The sequence below is a fragment of the Copidosoma floridanum genome, unplaced genomic scaffold, assembly GCF_036245765.1.
Source record: "Copidosoma floridanum isolate Cflo_tuat_1 unplaced genomic scaffold, Cflo_Japanese_pri ptg000019l, whole genome shotgun sequence".
NCBI lineage: Eukaryota > Metazoa > Arthropoda > Insecta > Hymenoptera > Encyrtidae > Copidosoma > Copidosoma floridanum.
The window spans coordinates 16,798,296-16,816,615 of record NW_028321896.1 but is presented as its reverse complement, the minus strand read 5'-3'; the positions used below and the strand labels follow the sequence as shown (position 1 = coordinate 16,816,615).

The following is an 18,320-nucleotide window of genomic DNA, read 5'->3' as shown; positions in this document are numbered from 1 at the left end:
GATCGAGCAGTCGCACAAAAAAAAAAAAAGATAAATGAGCCACAAATCCACAAAAGAGAGAAATTACGGTACACCAGTGAGCAAGCCTTCGCAGGCCTTTTTTCGCTAATGCAGCTTTTTTTTTTTTTTTTACTGAAAGAAAAAAAAAATAGACTAATTAAAGAGCAGTGGCATATATACACGTAGACTGACTCTGCTCCGTTTTATACGTATATATACGTACAGACCGAGAGTTTTCTCGATGGGAAGTTCTGGATAGCAGCCAGCAGGCAGGGAGCCTGGGTATGGTTAGAAGTGGATATGTCGGACCAAAACTCCGTCAGTATAACGAAGTTTCCCCCAGGCGACCCCCCGACCAATCGAATTTTCTCGGCAATTATGTCCACCCTGGCTCACTATGGCATATCTACTTGAGTACATGTGCGCTTATCTCGGGAGCAACACGAAAGAACAAAATGCGTATTTCAAAAGTTGGTAACTGAGTCAGCTTTGATATCTTTATCATTTGGCGCCTCGCTCGTGTACCCCCCGGTGGATTCCTCCAGGGGTTGGAAGATCTCGAGCCCCGATCGTGAATTATCGCGCTTGGCTCTGCTCTGCTGCTGCGTACAGCCAAGCTGGTAGCGAAAATCAGAGGAAGCCTGGCTCCTCTTCTCGTTACTTTCTTCTTCTTCTTCGTTTCCAAATGTGTTCCATGAAGTTTTGCTCTGACATTATTCGGGACCTTATTTTTTTCCCCCAAGTCTCGATTCAACCGTTTTTCGTGTAGCACATTCGTTTTTGTCATTTTTGTTTTTTTAATTATTGAGTTTTACGTTTATTCACCGATACATCGCGAAGCTATGTGATTCGCGAGTGGATTACCGAGCAGTTTGTAATAGTCAAAAATTGCATCCTCAAAATATTGAAAAGTATCATTCCTAATAGAGCTCGGACTAAAATTTTTTTTGGCAAAACAAAATCTACCTTGCAATTTGAAAGAACAAATAGTTTTGCAAAAGGAAGAGAGTCCAACATATTTGAAAATTATTCAAATATTTAATTTAAAATACCTTACCATGAATTTTAATATCTTAAATTTACTGCTATAGGAAAAAAAAAACTTTCAGTAACATGACTTTACTTTATCCAGAGAAAAATGGTTTTTGCAAAATGCTTAAAAATCAATGAAATAATTTTACCTGGTCTGCTTGCATCTATAATGTCCTTCCTGTACATACATATTCCCTCCCATAAAATTGTTATCCAATTAAAATAATAACAACGACAGCAGCAACAATGATTCATTAAAACAAAAATAATGTTAAATTTACATGCTTTCACATAGTTGGTGTACAAAGTCCTTGTGCTTTCGATCAATATACCATGAAAATTTCAACAAAACAAATCAACTGGTATTACCGCATAAGTTCCGGCTATTTCATTCACTCTAATAAAAAGTGGGACCGAAAAGTCCCTCAGTTGATATGATAAAATATAATATAGTACCAGCAGTAATCGTTGTTCGTCACCTGCAACTGCAAGTGCGTGTATATATACAATTCGTCTTACGGTCATTGCGAAAAGTTAAAGTTACAGTTTTGCGGATGCACGGCAGCGTCTCTCGCTTTTTCTTCATTGTTTGACTCCCTGATGGAGAGGTCCCCAATTCCCCAGGATACTGTTTGAAAAAACGCTCACACCTACAGAAACGAGTTTTGGTGCCACTATCTTGACTGATCTGAGATTTTTGCACTTCTGCCCTTCGCCTCTTCTCGTATTTATTTATACACTTATTTATTTATTTATAACCAAATGCTTACAAGAGTGCGTTATACAAAAACATGAAGGTAGATTCACTTTGCATACAAAAATCTACATGCAATATAAAGGTATGTATATATAATGATTATTATAATAACATTTACTGATGCTTAAATAATAATAGCATTTGTAACTTTAGTTTTTTTAGACGAGTTTTTACTATTTTGAAATTGAAGCGTGATGTGACTATGATACTTTATCAAGACTACATTTTTCTTTTCCCTCTCGAATACGCAAACTCTTGAAAGAACGAAAATTTTCATACGCCAGCGTGCCTAGTTTTACATTATTATTTCTTGTAAAGTGCTTCTTACTTTTTTGCCGAGAAAAGATAGGACGTTTTTTTTTTCTACAACTTACACCCGCCCAACTCATCCGAATTTTCGTTCTTGTACCTCTGCACATTCTATACTGCGACGAAATTTCAGGGGTCTCGGAATTTTCAAGCAAGTAAAACTTTCGTGAAAGAAAATTTCAACTTCTTCGTGGCAACTTTTAATCGTGTGCGTGTGAATAAAAAATAGAAGCAGTTTGCAGTTTAGTGTCTTTACATTCCCAATGCGATTCTCATACTTGAAGTACAGTTACTGTATTTCTAGTTGCATCATACCTGAATCTCAAATATTATTGCCAAAGTAGTAATGACCAAATCCACTGGAGGATTACTACAAATGCAAAAAAGACAAACACACAATATCCATACACGATCCAATTGTAAAAATCTGTTATATAATCAATATTAGCAAGTACATGAAGACCCCAACCTTCCACCTGCCTGAGATAATAATCATAGTAATCCCCAGTTTTCAAATTTCTTTGTACTAGTAATCCTAAAGAGAGTAGTTAAACTGATTTGTTGATTTTTATTTTATTTTTTTTTATTTTTTATTATTATTATTAGCTTAAAAAACTGCTTCCAAAAAGAGAGCTGTGTTTCTAAGGATCTACATTTTTACAAATCTTTTTTTTCTTCACAAATAAGATAAAAATAATACTGTAATGTAATAAACACAACATTTTTGTTGTTTACTTTGGCTGATTCAACCAACTGTAGTAAATTTTTCAATTTATATTGTTTACGTTATGGAAACACTTATACCAGTAGCAAAAGTTAAATCCTTTTTCGTTCTCCATGGTAAAAAAGACTTTTCATTATTTTCCCCTTTCTTCCCAACACGAGCAAAATGGGTCGAATCTTTTGATTTTTCGATGTTCAGCACAAAATCTCAAAGCTTTCTTTCTTTTCTTTTGTTTCCAGTCCCTTTTTTTTATCGTGATTCTTGATCTGTTCGATATTATTCACGTTGCACTTGTACACGTATAGCTTTACTCGCGAACTCTTGTGTGTGTATATATGATATATATGCGCATATATATAGATCCGGTTGGCAGTAGCAGCTGCTCGGCTTTAAATTCAATTCAAGCGCTCTCGAGTGGGAATTGGCTGGCGAGAAATTCGCAGATCGAAAAGAACAATATTCCGCTTTTGAGGATTTGCGCTCCGAGAGCGTGGCATATATATATATATGTATATACGTTTACCACAACACGAGAAAGGGGTATGAACGCGTCCGTTAATTGAAGCCTTTATATACCAGATTCGGTATAAATTCGTTCACGTTTGTTTTTACTGTGGACAAAATATTGTTGTAATTTTATGTGCAGGTGTTAGACTTTACTGACAGCAACTACTGCGAATAAACCGAAACTTTAATTTTCACCGGGGACCGAAATTTTTTTTATTGATCCATTCAAACGTCATGTAGTTTTTTTAAATGAATTTGAAATGGTGCTTTCAAAACTATTTTTATATAGATAAAAAAAATATACATAAATTATAATTAATACAAAATCAACATTGGAAAAATAATCCGTTGTTTACATCAATTAACCATTTTTTGATTTTTGGCAAAAATTGTTCCCGTCCGGTAATTTATGTTGGTGTAGTAAATGATTTATCACAAAACTATTTTGGTGAGAATATACTTTCATTATTTGCGGCGAAAAGTGATTATCGTATGAGCAAACAATGTGTAGCGTTCAATTTTCTAACGCTCTCCATCACACATAATTTATTTAGCGAAACGTATCTTGTAACGGTTAATTTTTAGGTTTCATCGTCTTTCATTTACCCTTTCAAATTGGCACTCAATAAATCTTTCATTAGATTGTTGTAATAAAAAATTTTCCTTCGTCAACGTGGGCATATTATCATAAAAAAGACACGTTAATGACGCTAAGACTGTACAATATATTCTCTTATGATGATGCACCTGCGGACCACGAAAATCATGCGTTTAATAAGTTTCAAGACTCACAATGAAAGACAAACCCAAGAAAACTCAATGACGCAAATCCCCTGACCACAACTAGCAGCTCGAAGTTATCCACGAAATCCAATCGTTCCTGCGACTCTCGATCATGGACCGACAAAAGCCTGTAGCGATTCATGTATAAGATCACGCACCTCCGCCAGCACGTATAGCTGAAACGAGCTGTCGAAAATTTTTTTGGTTCAAACCATGTAAGGAAAAAAGAGGTCAAGTACCATTTCCGGTCTCCTTTTTGTCCTTAGGACCAGAAGATGTGGTAGTTGCACATGGAGTACAACAAGATTTTAGCCATGGCGTACAGGTGTGTGTTGTACACAAGCAGGTGTTGGCAGAGAAAGTGGCGAATAGGAAGAGAATGAGCGAAATTTACGACCCAACGAAGCGGCCTGGCACGGAGAAAAGAGCACGGACGATCGAACGCACCCACGGGATATGTTTTGGCTACACGAACTGTGTATCGAGAAATTCTCCTATCCACCCCCTAGCTGCGATGTACACGTATACATGCACTCGTGCGAGGAAGGGATAGTTTGGCTGTACAGGCGGGAAATTTTCTCAGTATAGTTTAGGGGGAAAAAAAAATTAAAAAAAAACATAGTTTGACAAAAAAAAAGGTTACCGAATATACGTTCTATGTACTTTATTCCACGTTCGGGATTCACCTTGACATTTATCTACGATAAACACCGATATCCACTTAAGGGTCTTGGTTTATAATTATCTCTGTCTTGCCTTATTTTTATAAAAAAAATTTTCTGCACTTATTCTATTTTTTTTTTTTTTCTTTTTTTTTCTTCCGTGTGACTTACTTGTACATTTGGATTCTGTACTGCACCAAAAGCTAATTCACGTAAATGAAAAGACACTCGATTACGGTTCGTACGAAAATTAGTTGTTGATTAAATGTTAAATGGCTCATTAGCAAGCATTTTGCCGCGATAGCCAATCAGCGCTCAACCTGGGGTTGAAGCTCCTGATTAAATGGGACGACAGATCGTACAACAGCAAAGCAAGTCTGCAGTTGGTGATTGCGTGTCGGCAATCGTGTGGATTGAAAAATGAATAAATTGCTTTATATTTTTTATAAAAAAAAACAAGAGGATAAAATAATAGTTGAAATAAGACTATATGCACGTTTGTTGTTAAGTTGTATCGTTTTAGTTCCCTTTTAAAAGTGTTAGCTAAAAAGGACTTTCAAATATCCATAAAAGTGAACTATAACATATATATATATATATAGACAGGACTAAAAAAATTATGATACACAATCAGTTTTCAAGTCCAATTCATTTTTCCTTTCTACAAAACAAGAAACGTCATCCTGGTTCTCGTACCTTACCGGCACAAGCAAAAGTCGATGACACCGGCACATACATAAAAGTATTGTATGTACAGGAGCACATTGGACCAGCCAGACGCGTTTCTATCGTGTCCTGGTACACACACGCGCCGCAGGTCCCACGTATACTATGGAAGCTGGAAAAATACGTGTATACAGTGGAGGTACTGTGGGCAGGATCGAGCCGGGAGTGGAGGAGATGCGCAAGCTCGGCTGGATGGTGTATACCTACGGGAGTCTCAGAGCGCGTCCTGCCACGAGGCTGTGCGCATCAGCCACCGATGGTGTGGACATACGATAAATTCGAATGTTTTCATTATGTGGTGTTTTTTTTTTCCCCCAAAAAAGACTTAATACACGTGCCTGTGATGGCACAATTTAGAGTTAACTACATTGTTTTTTTTTTGTGTGTGAACATTGAGTGAAAAGAAAAACAACGTGTTTCGAGGAGTACTATACGTCCCTCGTATACGTGTATGAGCGAGACGTAGTGGTGGAAGGGAGGGACATGTCGTCGTTCCTCAGGAGCCTCTGGAGGAGCAACTCCAAGCACAAGAGTAAGATTTTTTTTTTTCACGTGTAATTAATTGTTACGATTACTTGTACACTTATCATCTATTCCGTGCCACTAAATTGTATGTTTTTTACCAACTCTCTTTTATTAGTTTTCATAGTGCCATCTTCGTGGCACTAAAAAAAAAATTTAGGGCAATTTTAACAGAGTAAAGTTAGTCTTTTTGAAAATAGGCGAAATTTTTTGTATAAAATCCTTTGATTTAACAATTAAAATTGCACCAGTTGAACCTATAATAAAAAAAATTACGTTGTGAAAATAACGAAAGGAGTGTTTTCTCTGCTTTCGTTTTGGAGACATATTTTGAGTAACTGTTGACGCAACTATGAAAACATAATTTTTTTTTATTATCTGAAATCCAAAGCTTTTGATGATTTATTGCAACTGCTTATTTGATCTATCAAATACAACAATTATTACTCGAAATTAATTTGATTAAAAAAATGTTAAACAATTAAGTGCTCCCAAGAGCCCAGCCACATATAAAGAAAAAACGCTCAAACGTTTGAAATGTTCATAAACGGAAAAAGGAATTACGTAAAAAAATGACTATCTCGAATCTCAAGGATGTAAAAACAATCATTCGTTCGAGATCGATGAGTAAAAAATTTCCAATTGCCATTTTTACTTCGTTGTTGTCAAATATTTTAAAGTAGCTTCCATGTAACTGACTTTATCCTCAAGTTTTCGCACCAACCGAAATCAAACGAATTATTTTTCCGATCGGTGCTATCCGTTTTTTTATATAACGTACTCTCTTTTTCAAGATGTAAACATGTCATACATGTAAACATGTTTTTACTCACTTCCATGGTTCATTTGTCGAAAAATATGCTATTAATATTAAAAAATTATAAATAAACGAAATGACAGTACAAATAGAAAAACGAGATGAATAAGCAGATAGAGTGGGCGAGTACTGAAATTCTTTATAGACCGTAATTGAGTTTCGCAAAACAAGCGCGATTCTAATATACGCGTGTGCACACAGAGAAGCATGTGCGTATACTTTGACTTTTTTTGCTTGAACTTAATACACATAAAAACTTGCTCAGCACAAGAAAATAAGAAAACAAGAAAGAATATGTACATGTATAAACCAAGTCCACTTGAAAAGCGAGTACCAATTTAATGTTGCTGCACATGTGCCAATATTCGTTTTGCACTGTTCCACTTCATCAATATTACAGATACTGGAGATAAATCACTTCGCAACAGCTACCGATTATATCCGATTAATTTGCCAGGTTATTAACATCCGTAGTACAACTCATTTTTTTACGTTTCGTCAGATTTGTGAAAATTTGTGGTTTACCTGCTCTTAATATTTCTTGTAATAAGCATGCAAATTCGCATATTCGGTTAAAAAAAAGCTATGATTAAACGTGTAATCGTGTATATTCATACCTTACACATATACACATAACTTTTGATTGTATTTTGTTAGAGTTGATCCGACTGCTACGCCACATATAGATTCCTACATAGATGGTATGTATTTTATTTGTGGTATGCTAAAAATTCGAAATTCTTAAATCAGTGAAACACTAACTACCACAAGCATTCCCAATGCCTCTAAACGTTTTTGATTCTTTGTAACAGTATACGTTACTGTCTCTAATTGAAATCGCTTGGAACAAAAATACAATTGAATTCCAGAAATAGATTTGTTTAAATTTATCAATGCAATACCGATGCTAGGGAGCATACTAGTAAGACGCTGCCTATCTCTTCCAGCACAGTTGAAAAAAATTAAATGATAAGCAATGTGTTTTATAACATTTATGATATATTGCACGTTTGAAAAATGGCAGTCGACGCTGGAATGCATCCACTTTCAATTACTGTGACAATAATTCAACTGTACGGGTAAGTTTGTCATAAATTATTTGGAATAAAGTAATTTTAATGATCTTGCTTCAAAACTACTGTCACAATATTTGATTTAGAATAAAATTGATACGTTTATTCTCTTTTACTACTCATCAGAGGTTAATTTAGTTGGATTACGATACAATACCACTTATTTCAACATATCGTTAAAACGGCGGAAACACGAGGAACTTTACGGGAAATTTTACCGTAAGAAGCACTTGGACAATATAAAACTGTTCTATTTCACAATAAGGAATCTAAAAAAAAAAGGTATGTTGTTGCTTCTACAATAATTATTTATATTTTAATTTTTTACTCAAAAACCTGTGCTTTATTTGACACACTTGATATCGTTGGCTTAGAGAAAGAAAAATGTTTATTTGGAACAAAGTGTATTTTAGTTGTTGACGTGGAGGATATACCTGTGTAGAATGGCTCTTTTTTAATTTCAACAAAGCCACGACTATTGTTGTGATTGAAACAGAAAAAAAAAAATTCAAGCCACATATGTTTCTCGATTTCATATTATTTCTTTTGCGTTAAATATTAAGAACATTGTATTAAAAACTCAACTACTGGCCAAAAAACACATTTCTTATTTAATATTGTTTAAATCAAAAACTACCATTCAGAGGCTAAAAGAAATTTTACAAATCCACAAAATTAAAGTTTAATCTTTACGGACGCCAAGTACTTATAAAGTAAATCTTTACATTTACATTAACATACTAGGCGTGTCTCTAACCCTCCTTGTTATTTTCTCGCGTGAGCTGCACATTTTGTTGGTTAACCACGAGTAAGTCTTTTTTGACTGAACGACAAGGTGGGTCTTACTACGATTTTCCCACGAAATAAGAAGAAATTACTGAAATTTCTCCTTAAGTTTAACGTAATGAAATTTTGATTGAGTCCTCCCTTGACAAAGTTTTGAAAATATTATGTTTAATATACTTTCAATCGTTGCACTTCACTTGATCTTTCGTTTTTTCTATATTTTTATCTTCCTTGTTTAACCTACAATAAAAATAACTTGTTGAATACAGTTTTTGAAAGCTCAAACCTCTATTAAATAATAATAAAAAATATAGATTCAAATCGTGACGTAATTTTATTATTTCTAGTTACAGCCTTCTTTCTAATAAAGTTGAAATCGTTTCTTTTTCCCAACAAATATTGGAAATTGTTTTTTTTTTTAACTATCATACATACCTGTAATAACAAATAAATTGATAAAAATTTTCAAAACATCTACTTTTTGGAAACTTTTTCAAATAATAGTCGTCAACGATTGCAAGATTTAATAATTGACATTTATTTTTTAATCCATATTAACTTACGTACCTATAAACATCCATTAAAGCTTGGAAAAAAATTGATGGTAACTAACTTTTTATGTTGAACAGAAAAATGACTTATCAACTGAACAGCCATCGTCATAAAACTGCAGCAAGAACATTTCTACAAAAAAATTGTCAAAAATTTATTTAAATATAGATATAAAATATCGCTCACAATTATGGCTGGAGCCAACAGTTATAATTCTTGTGACGCGTGTGGTAAAATCCGTGAGAAAAACAACCCTCTCCACATACACAAATGTATCCACATCGAAAATGATTTCCACTGTAGTAGAGTGTGTGACACATCTTTTATACGAGAGAGTCATCCAATAGAGCACAAGCAGATTCATATGGAGAATACGCCACACAATTGCTTAGTGAGTTCAAAAACATTTGCTCAAAAGTCTCCTCTTATGACACACGAGAAGACTCACACAGGGGGAGAGCCCCACATCTGTCAAGTATGTTCAAAAAGTTTTATTCAAAAGTGCCGTCTAACAAAGCACGAGAAGACTCACATTGGGGAGAAGCCCCACACCTGCCAAGTGTGTTTGAAAAATTTTACTCAGAAATCCACTCTTTTGATGCACGAGAGGACTCACACAGGAGAAAAGCCCCATGTCTGTCAAGTGTGTTCAAAAAGTTTTGCTCAGAAATCTAACCTTAAGACACACGTAAAGACTCACACGGGTGAAAGGCCCTACGCATGCCAAGTTTGTTCGCAAAATTTTTCTCAAAAACATCATCTTATGTCGCATCAGAGGACTCACACGGGTAGTAAGCCTCATTCCTGCCAAGTGTGTTATAAAAGTTTTTCTGAAAAATCTAATCTTATATCACATGAGAGGACTCACACGGGGGAAAAGCCCTACAAGTGCAAAGTGTGTTTGCAAAGTTTTGCTCAAAAGTCCCATCTTAGGATGCATGAGAAAACTCACACTGGTGATAAGCCCCATGTTTGTGGAGTATGTTTGCAAAGTTTTGCTCAACAATACACTCTATCAAAACACGAAAGGACTCATACGGACTACAGGCCGTATGTCTGCCAAGTGTGTTCAAAAAGTTTTGCTCAAAAATCTAATCTTAAGAGGCACGAGAGGACTCACACAGGTAAAAAGCCCTACAAGTGCAAAGTGTGTTTGAAAAGTTTTGCTGACAAATCCAATCTTATATCACATGAGAGGACTCACACGGGGGAGAAGCCCTACAAGTGCCAAATGTGTTTGCAAAGTTTTGCTGATAAACGTAATCTTACGAGGCACGAGAGAACTCACACGGGTGACAAGCCCTACAAGTGCCAAGTGTGTTCACAAAGTTTTACTCAAAAATCCACTCTTATATCACACGAGAGGATTCACACGGGTGACAAGCCCTACAAGTGCAAAGTGTGTTTGCAAAGTTTTGCTCAAAAATCCAATCTTATATCACATGAGAGGATTCACACGGGGGAGAAGCCCTACAAGTGCCAAGTGTGTTTGCAAAGTTTTTCTGATAAACGTAATCTTACGAGGCACGAGAGAACTCACACGGGTGACAAGCCCTACAAGTGCCAAGTGTGTTCACAAAGTTTTACTCAAAAATCCACTCTTATATCACACGAGAGGATTCACACAGGTGACAAGCCCTACAAGTGCAAAGTGTGTTTGCAAAGTTTTGCTCAAAAACCCAATCTTAAGAGGCACGAGAGGACTCACACGGGTGAAAAGCCCTACAAGTGCAAAGTGTGTTTGCAAAGTTTTTCTGACAAATCCACTCTTATAACACACGAGAGGACTCACTCGGGTAAGAGGCCCCACACCTGCCAAATGTGTCCACAAAGTTTTGCTCAAAAGTCCACTCTTATAACACACGAGAGGACTCACTCGGGTAAGAGGCCCCACACCTGCCAAATGTGTCCACAAAGTTTTGCTCAAAAGTCCACTCTTATAACACACGAGAGGACTCACACAGGTGAAAAGCCCTATAAGTGCCGAGTGTGTTCACAAAGTTTTGCTCACAAATCCAATGTTACATCACACGAGGTAACTCACACGGGGGAAAAACCCTACAAGTGCAAAGTGTGTTTGCAAAGTTTTGCCACAAAGGCCACTCTTATAACACACGAGAGGACTCACACAGGCGAAAAGCCCTACAAGTGCAAAGTGTGTTCACAAAGTTTTGCTGACAAATCCAATCTTATATCACATGAGAGGACTCACTCTGGTGACAAGCCCTGCGAATGCCAAATGTGTTTAAAAAGTTTCACTCAGAAATCAAATCTTACGAGGCACGAGATGACTCACACGTGTTATAGTCCTTCCGAGTGCCAAGTGTGTTGCATGAGTTTTGTTGATAAGTTTTCCTTTATAAGTCACAAAGGGACTCATACAGGTGAGAAGCCTTACGAGTGCCAAGTGTGTTCAAAAAGGTTTGCTCAAAAATCCATTCTTACGACACACGAATGGAGTCACGCGAAACGCTATCCCTATGTATGTAATGTGTGTTCAAAAAGTTTTAATCGAAAATCTATTCTTGTAAAACATGAAAGGATCCACGCAGGTGATAAACCCAACATTTCCCAATTGTGTTTAAATAGTTCAGATCAACAATCCAGACTAACAAATCAGAAGCAGATTAACACCGAAAATTTGCAGAGTGAACGTTCAGTGCTACCCTCATTTTCCAGTGCTTTCCTCAGTAAATCTTCTGTTGGTAAAGGCAAATAACATAGAATTATTGCAGAGTATAATCATTCAAGAGTTCGTGAAAACCCTTCACTTCAAAAATGTATGCAAACGGAATAAGCTCTACAGCTACTTTGTATTTGTAAAAAAATGTTACTTAAGAAAAAAGCTCAATTATGTGTTAAATTTAATACCTAAAGTTTACTGTATGAATACATACATTGGTGCCACACTGCGTGCTGAGAAGTATTGTATAAAAAAACTGTCCACTCTCATCTTAACAGATGCTCAAGTATTCGTTGTTCACTCAACAATTGATTGATTTTTTCTTAATGCAGAGCTTGTTAATGAATTCTAATTATGATGTATTTCAATAAACGTAACTGTCAGATAAACACGTCTTCATATTTTATTATGTACAACCTTGTCTTTCATATTTTGTTATACAATTTTGGGACTAATAATTATTTTGATATTTTATTAGATAAATTCAAATTGAGCTAGTGCAAACATGTATATTGTTACCTTATGTTTTGAACAGCTGCTCAGCTGTTATTAATATAATCTTTTATTCCACATGATTTTCATGGATAATTTTACAAAACATGCCACTAACCTAGAGGGTCTCAAGTTCTTTTAATCATTTTTTTCTTTTTCCAGTATTTATTTAGTGAACTATGCTTCCAGTGTATGGAAATAAACTTGCTGAGATATTCAGTTTTCATCGATTTCCACTTACAGATATATCACCGTACTTTTGTACTTGGCATATTTCCCAATAAAAGTGAACGACACTTTTACTGATCAGTTTGACAAATAATATATATATATATATTAAAATATTTAAATAAATAGAGCATAAAATAAATTTGTGATGAAATCGATTTCCACTACTCGTTAGTTATATATGTAATAACAATTTTAAAAAAATGATTTTACAGCGCAACTTAAGCCATCCTTTTTCCTTAATCCCCCTACGATGAATTACAGACAATTATTAAAGGAGATATCAGATGGAGCAAAGAAAAAAGACAGCCGAAGCACTAGCCCGTGTGAAAAATCGATGCCACAAAGTACATGTGGTGTGGCATCGGTGGTGGTAGCCGCGACGTCGATTGAAGTGTCAATTACTCTTGCCGGTATAGCATTATGGAGGACCACCAGAGATTTTACGGATTAAAGAGTAAGGAGACCAAGAAAAAAAAGGCCTGTGGACTCATCATACAATTTTTTCATCCCGCTCCTTTGTACCGAAGCCATTGTTTATCAGATCAAAGTAATACGTGTCCACCAAGTTTTTTGCCTTCCTCCATAACATAATTACCATTTGAACTAAGTATAAGGTCACGCACCGATAGTCCAATACATCAAATCTCTGGGTGGGGCAAATTTCAGAAAAAAAAAATATTCGAGTTTACAGAATTTGCTCCGGGATGAGCATTAACTGGGACGTATCAGATCTTTTAATAGACTTTGCTGCTGTTACAACTCATAGGTTACTGTACCAACTGTCATTTTGAAACTTTTGCCTACCTTTTATTACTCGTACGCAAGAAAAATTGACTGATAACGCGCATCGAAACTGCCAATCTGTAGTGTTATTTCTGTATAGGTGTTATCAATGAATTTTTGTTCTCTTCTGAACCAGCTATTCTTGCTGATCCAGTGATACTCTTTTGGTCAAGTAAATCGAAATACTGTATGTACTTGTGATATTCCAATGTTTATAAGTATATAATAATCGATCGTTATCCCAAGTCCAACACTTACATACTTGCGATTCCTGCAAAGTATACATTACGTATTTCATGCGTCATTAAAAGTAATTTCTCTTATTTTGTGAGAAAACATAATCTGCCAGACTTCATTACCTATATACTTCGACACGCGTAGAATATAAAATTATCGAATCTGCTGCAAATTTAGTTTTGAGTGACTTGTTCCCTCTCGCTCTCCAGCTGGTACTATGTACTATACGTAGTAATAATGTAAATTTTGCCATCACCGCAGATACTGCAGTCACACGAGATGAAAGTTGGTGTTCATGATTATACGGTACGATATACGTCAGGGCGTGCACGCGGGACACGTTATAATAGCGTGTATGTAAGTTTGCAAGTGCACTCCCACGTACTGAGAGCTATCTGTAGCTATATGCTAACAAACCCAACGAGTCGAGCAGTGGAAGCACGAGTATATAGTTTCTAGACCTACACGTGTTGTTGAAAAATCTTTAGCTGCTCCTTTCTATATTAGTTTTTACAGTTTACTGAAAAAATGTTTATCAATGAATTTCCCCTGATATTGGAACTTCATTCAAATCTTATTTCGAGTTACAAATACAAGTTTAGTATTGAAGAACATGTGAAAAGTTTCCTGGCAAACGAGGAAATCTTCGTTATGTTAATGAGAGTTACATCTAAAAAAACCTGCATTTGTAATTTTTCAGTTGCAGTTATTTTTCATATTATATGTAAAAAGAATGGAATGCGAACATAAATCTCTTTTATTTTAATTCCATAACATGAGTAGAACACGGAAATCTCGCAGGATGTCGCCTAATTTCGCAAACACGTGTTTAATAGAACTTCCTCGGTCTCCAAGGAATTTTCTTGGAGAAAAAAAATAATAAAAGGCATCCACCTTTCCCATCGTCTCATCGCTTCGTCAGTTGTTGGCCAACTTTTTCCTCTTACTTCCCTTCTGCTAGTCCGCCTGAATTTTTTTTTCATTCTTTTTCTTCTCCCATACCTGTATCCACACCTACTCATTTTGATCTGGAAAAAATATCCTAATGGCACCTGGTCTCCCCCAGAAGATCTTACCACATCCACTGGCTGTACGAGTTTAGAGAGGATAGTCAAAACGACCAAATTCGGTAGAGTCGAGTCAAATATATAAACCTAATTGGGATTAAAATGGTATTGCTTCATACGGATGTGAAATTAGCTCTCAATATAAATAAAACGAAAAATTCTTGATCATTAAAATTTACGATCGGTTTTCCAATCGAAAAATCATTAACGAGCCGCCCAGATCCATTAAAAAAATCCAATATCATAGCTTATCTCTGCATTAAAAATAATTTTAAAGTAATCAAATAAATCTATTATATAGTTCGAAAAAAGTCGATCACAAGTGTGGACGTGATGATGCTTTTTACTTACTAGATTTTTAATGATAAAAAAAAGTAAACCACATCTAGGTACTCGAGCAAACCTATACAAAAAATACAAAACGAGTGGAGCTTTTGTGCGAGAAAGAAAACTCATTAAATCTGAGAGCTAAAAAAAAAAAAAAAAAAAAAAAAAAAAAAAAAAAAAAAAAGAGTTAACGACAAAAGAGGAGAAAGAAAACAAGGCGAAAAAAGCAGCTCTGAACTTTTACACTGAAGTCAAAAACGTATCCTCAAATAAAAATTCATTGCTCCGGTGATAACATTCAAAGTCCCGGCTTAGCCAGAGCCTTTTTCCCCCTTCGCTACTTTTTCTTTCGATTGGTCGTACAGAGGAATACACCACACGCGCTTTTGGTGCATTGAAAAGCTCGAGCTGCCTTTTCCTGGAATATTTGCGTACTTTTTAACTCTTTTGCCCGCATATCCTTTCTATACATAGGGTATCTGCGCATGACGTGCCAACACGACGGATGAGCTGCTCGTGTTGCTGATGCCACTTTGCTACAAGTTGAGCTGGCTTATATATTTTTGTACAGGCTCTTTATTGCTACAACACAACAGTTCGACGTTTATTCCGTTTTGTCCCATATTTACATGGGACATATTTTATACAGTTACATATTTTCACATATTACATTTTTTTGCTGATCGTGTCAGAGATAACGAGGGGATCGATTGGTATTGGTACTCATTTATATGGCACTTACCAATTTTAATCGAAAAAAATCGCAAAAAATTTCCGAATACGCACGTGATCAGCAATATTAGTTTGGTTTCGCAGCAGCAGCGACAGAAGGAATATGACGTAAAATTACTCGTGATGCAAATAAATTCTGAAAAATTTTCCGTTTAAATGACAAATTGACAATAAATTTCTATCACTGCTTTTTTTGAGCTCTTTGTTGTATTATCAACTAATCTGTAGAATAATGTAGTGTGAGAAACGAATTTTTAATTGTTTTAAGTGGTTAAAGTTAATGTTTTTTTTTTGTTTATGAGTAAAGGATCGGCTTGATTTTATTTTTCTTTCTAAATGCGTTCTTGTAACTCTGGCAATACTTATATTAAAATTAATAAAGTATTTTTTCTCACATTTTTTTCTGTGAAAGAGTATGCATAAAATGTACGTAACCACTTAATTTTTAGAATCCACCTTTTTGTCGCTTGCATTTTTGGCAAACAGGCTGTTTCAATTTCGTAGCTTTCACGTGTTTGTCTTGCACAAAGGTTCGATGAAAAAGTATTTTGTTGTAAAAAACTTGTTTTGCGTTCTAAATAATCGAGCTGACTATTAAAACTCCCACAGCAACCAAACCAGTTACATATTTTCACATATATTATCCCTAGCATCATATTTGCCAATCGTCGAAAAAAACGAGCCAACTGTCCACCAATCACATCCAAACGATCATATTCAAACTTACTCACTTTTTTCTCGATATTTTCTACATTTTTTTGCCACATCCACGAAAAAAAAAAAAAAAAAAAAAAAAAAAAAAAAAAAATTTACATCTGACGATTAGAGCACGATTGAACCCTATGGTTTACCGACGTGTGTGCGTAAACACGCAGTCGTCGACCCAGACGTGATACTCTTTGAATCTGATAACGTGCGTCGATAGATATATTCCTATGCAGATATCAGCACGCAAATAGAAGCGAGAGGGCGGATAAAGGGCCCTCGCGTACTATTTGCATATAACCAGGGGAATCCCAGGATTAAAATATCAAAGTATAAATCTCATCTCCTTTCCTTTCTTTTTCTCTTGACCAGCTGGTATTGAAATTTCTAAAGCAAACAACGAGACCTGGACGCTTTTTATACCACCAAACAACTGCTTCGCGCGTTAGAAACATTGTTGTGACTACTTTTGTAAAGGATTGTTTATAAATATTTTAATATTTAAATCGTCCACAAGTATATCTCACTCTTTAAACATAACAGAATTTTATTTACCTTTTTTTGTTCACGTTTCACTTTTGTAAATATATCATACTATAACATGTCTACGCTGCGATAACTATAATAAAATACAAACGCTATAATGTAAATTAGTTAATAATTACTCAAAAACGTTTTTTTATTGGTAAACATATGCCTGGTCTTTCGGGTGCATTATTAAATTAAAATATACAATTATAAGTAATAAACAACTTTATTTTACACCAATTGTTACAGTCAAAGACAGTTTTGTTGTCTAGTTCTTTCTTGAAGAAATATAAACAAATTAGTTATAAGTAACATGAAGATCATCCAATAAATCTATAATGTCTTTTTCTTAACAATTATCACAAAGTAGCTGATTCGTATTTTTACACATTACATATAACTTGTATTTTTTTTTTTTTTTTTTTTTGCTACAGTTACACTTTATTCGACAGTAAGCAAGAACCCACATAAGAATAGTAACAATTTAAAATTTTTTAATTGAACAATTAGGTTTACATATTTTTCCACTGTATCAAAAATCAGCTAAAATCACAGCTTATTTCATTTGCGTGAATTGTTAGAGTCAAGGATTGTCACGTACTAATATGTGATTGAATTCTGCAATAACACTGCAGACGTTAGCCGCTTTAACAAATTTTTCTCCAGAAGATTTAACGTGAAAAGCATTAGAGAATGACGGCAACTCTGAACTTGCATCCATTAAATTGTCGGTGTGAATCTGCTCCTGACAAGTTGGCCTGGATTGTTGATCTGAACTATTTGAACACAGTTGGGAAACGTTGGGTTTATCACCCATATGAATCCTCTCATGCCTCGTAAGATGGGATTTTCGTTTAAAACTTTTTGAACACACTTGGCAGACGAAGGGCTTATCCCCCGTGTGAGTTAGCTCATGTGAAATGAGATTGGCTTGTTGAGAAAAACTTTGTGAACACACTTTGCACTTGTACGGCTTTTCGCCTGTGTGAGTCCTCTCGTGTGTTATAAGAGTGGACTTTTGAGCAAAACTTTGCAAACACACTGTGCACTTGTAGGGTTTTTCCCCCGTGTGAGTCCTCTCATGTGATATAAGATTGGATTTTTCAGAAAAACTTTTATAACACACTTGGCAGGAATGAGGCTTACTACCCGTGTGAGTCCTCTGATGCGCCATAAGATGATGTTTTTGAGAAAAATTTTGCAAACATATTTGGCATGCGTAGGACCTTTCACTCATGCGAGTCCTCTCGTAAGTCATAAGAGTGGACTTTTGGGCAAAACTTTT

General features: G+C 35.4%; 1 protein-coding gene across 1 annotated transcript in view; it reads left to right on the top strand.

The window, feature by feature from the left end:
* The first annotated feature begins 5,944 nt into the window (after nucleotides 1-5,944).
* LOC106636533 (uncharacterized) overlaps nucleotides 5,945-18,320 on the top strand; it is a 34,552-nt gene continuing 22,176 nt past the window's right edge. The window contains exon 1 of the mRNA XM_089592658.1: nucleotides 5,945-6,032. Within this exon, the coding sequence (XP_089448784.1) occupies nucleotides 5,984-6,032 (49 nt within the window). The 5' untranslated portion in view covers nucleotides 5,945-5,983. The remainder of the gene's footprint in view (nucleotides 6,033-18,320) is intronic.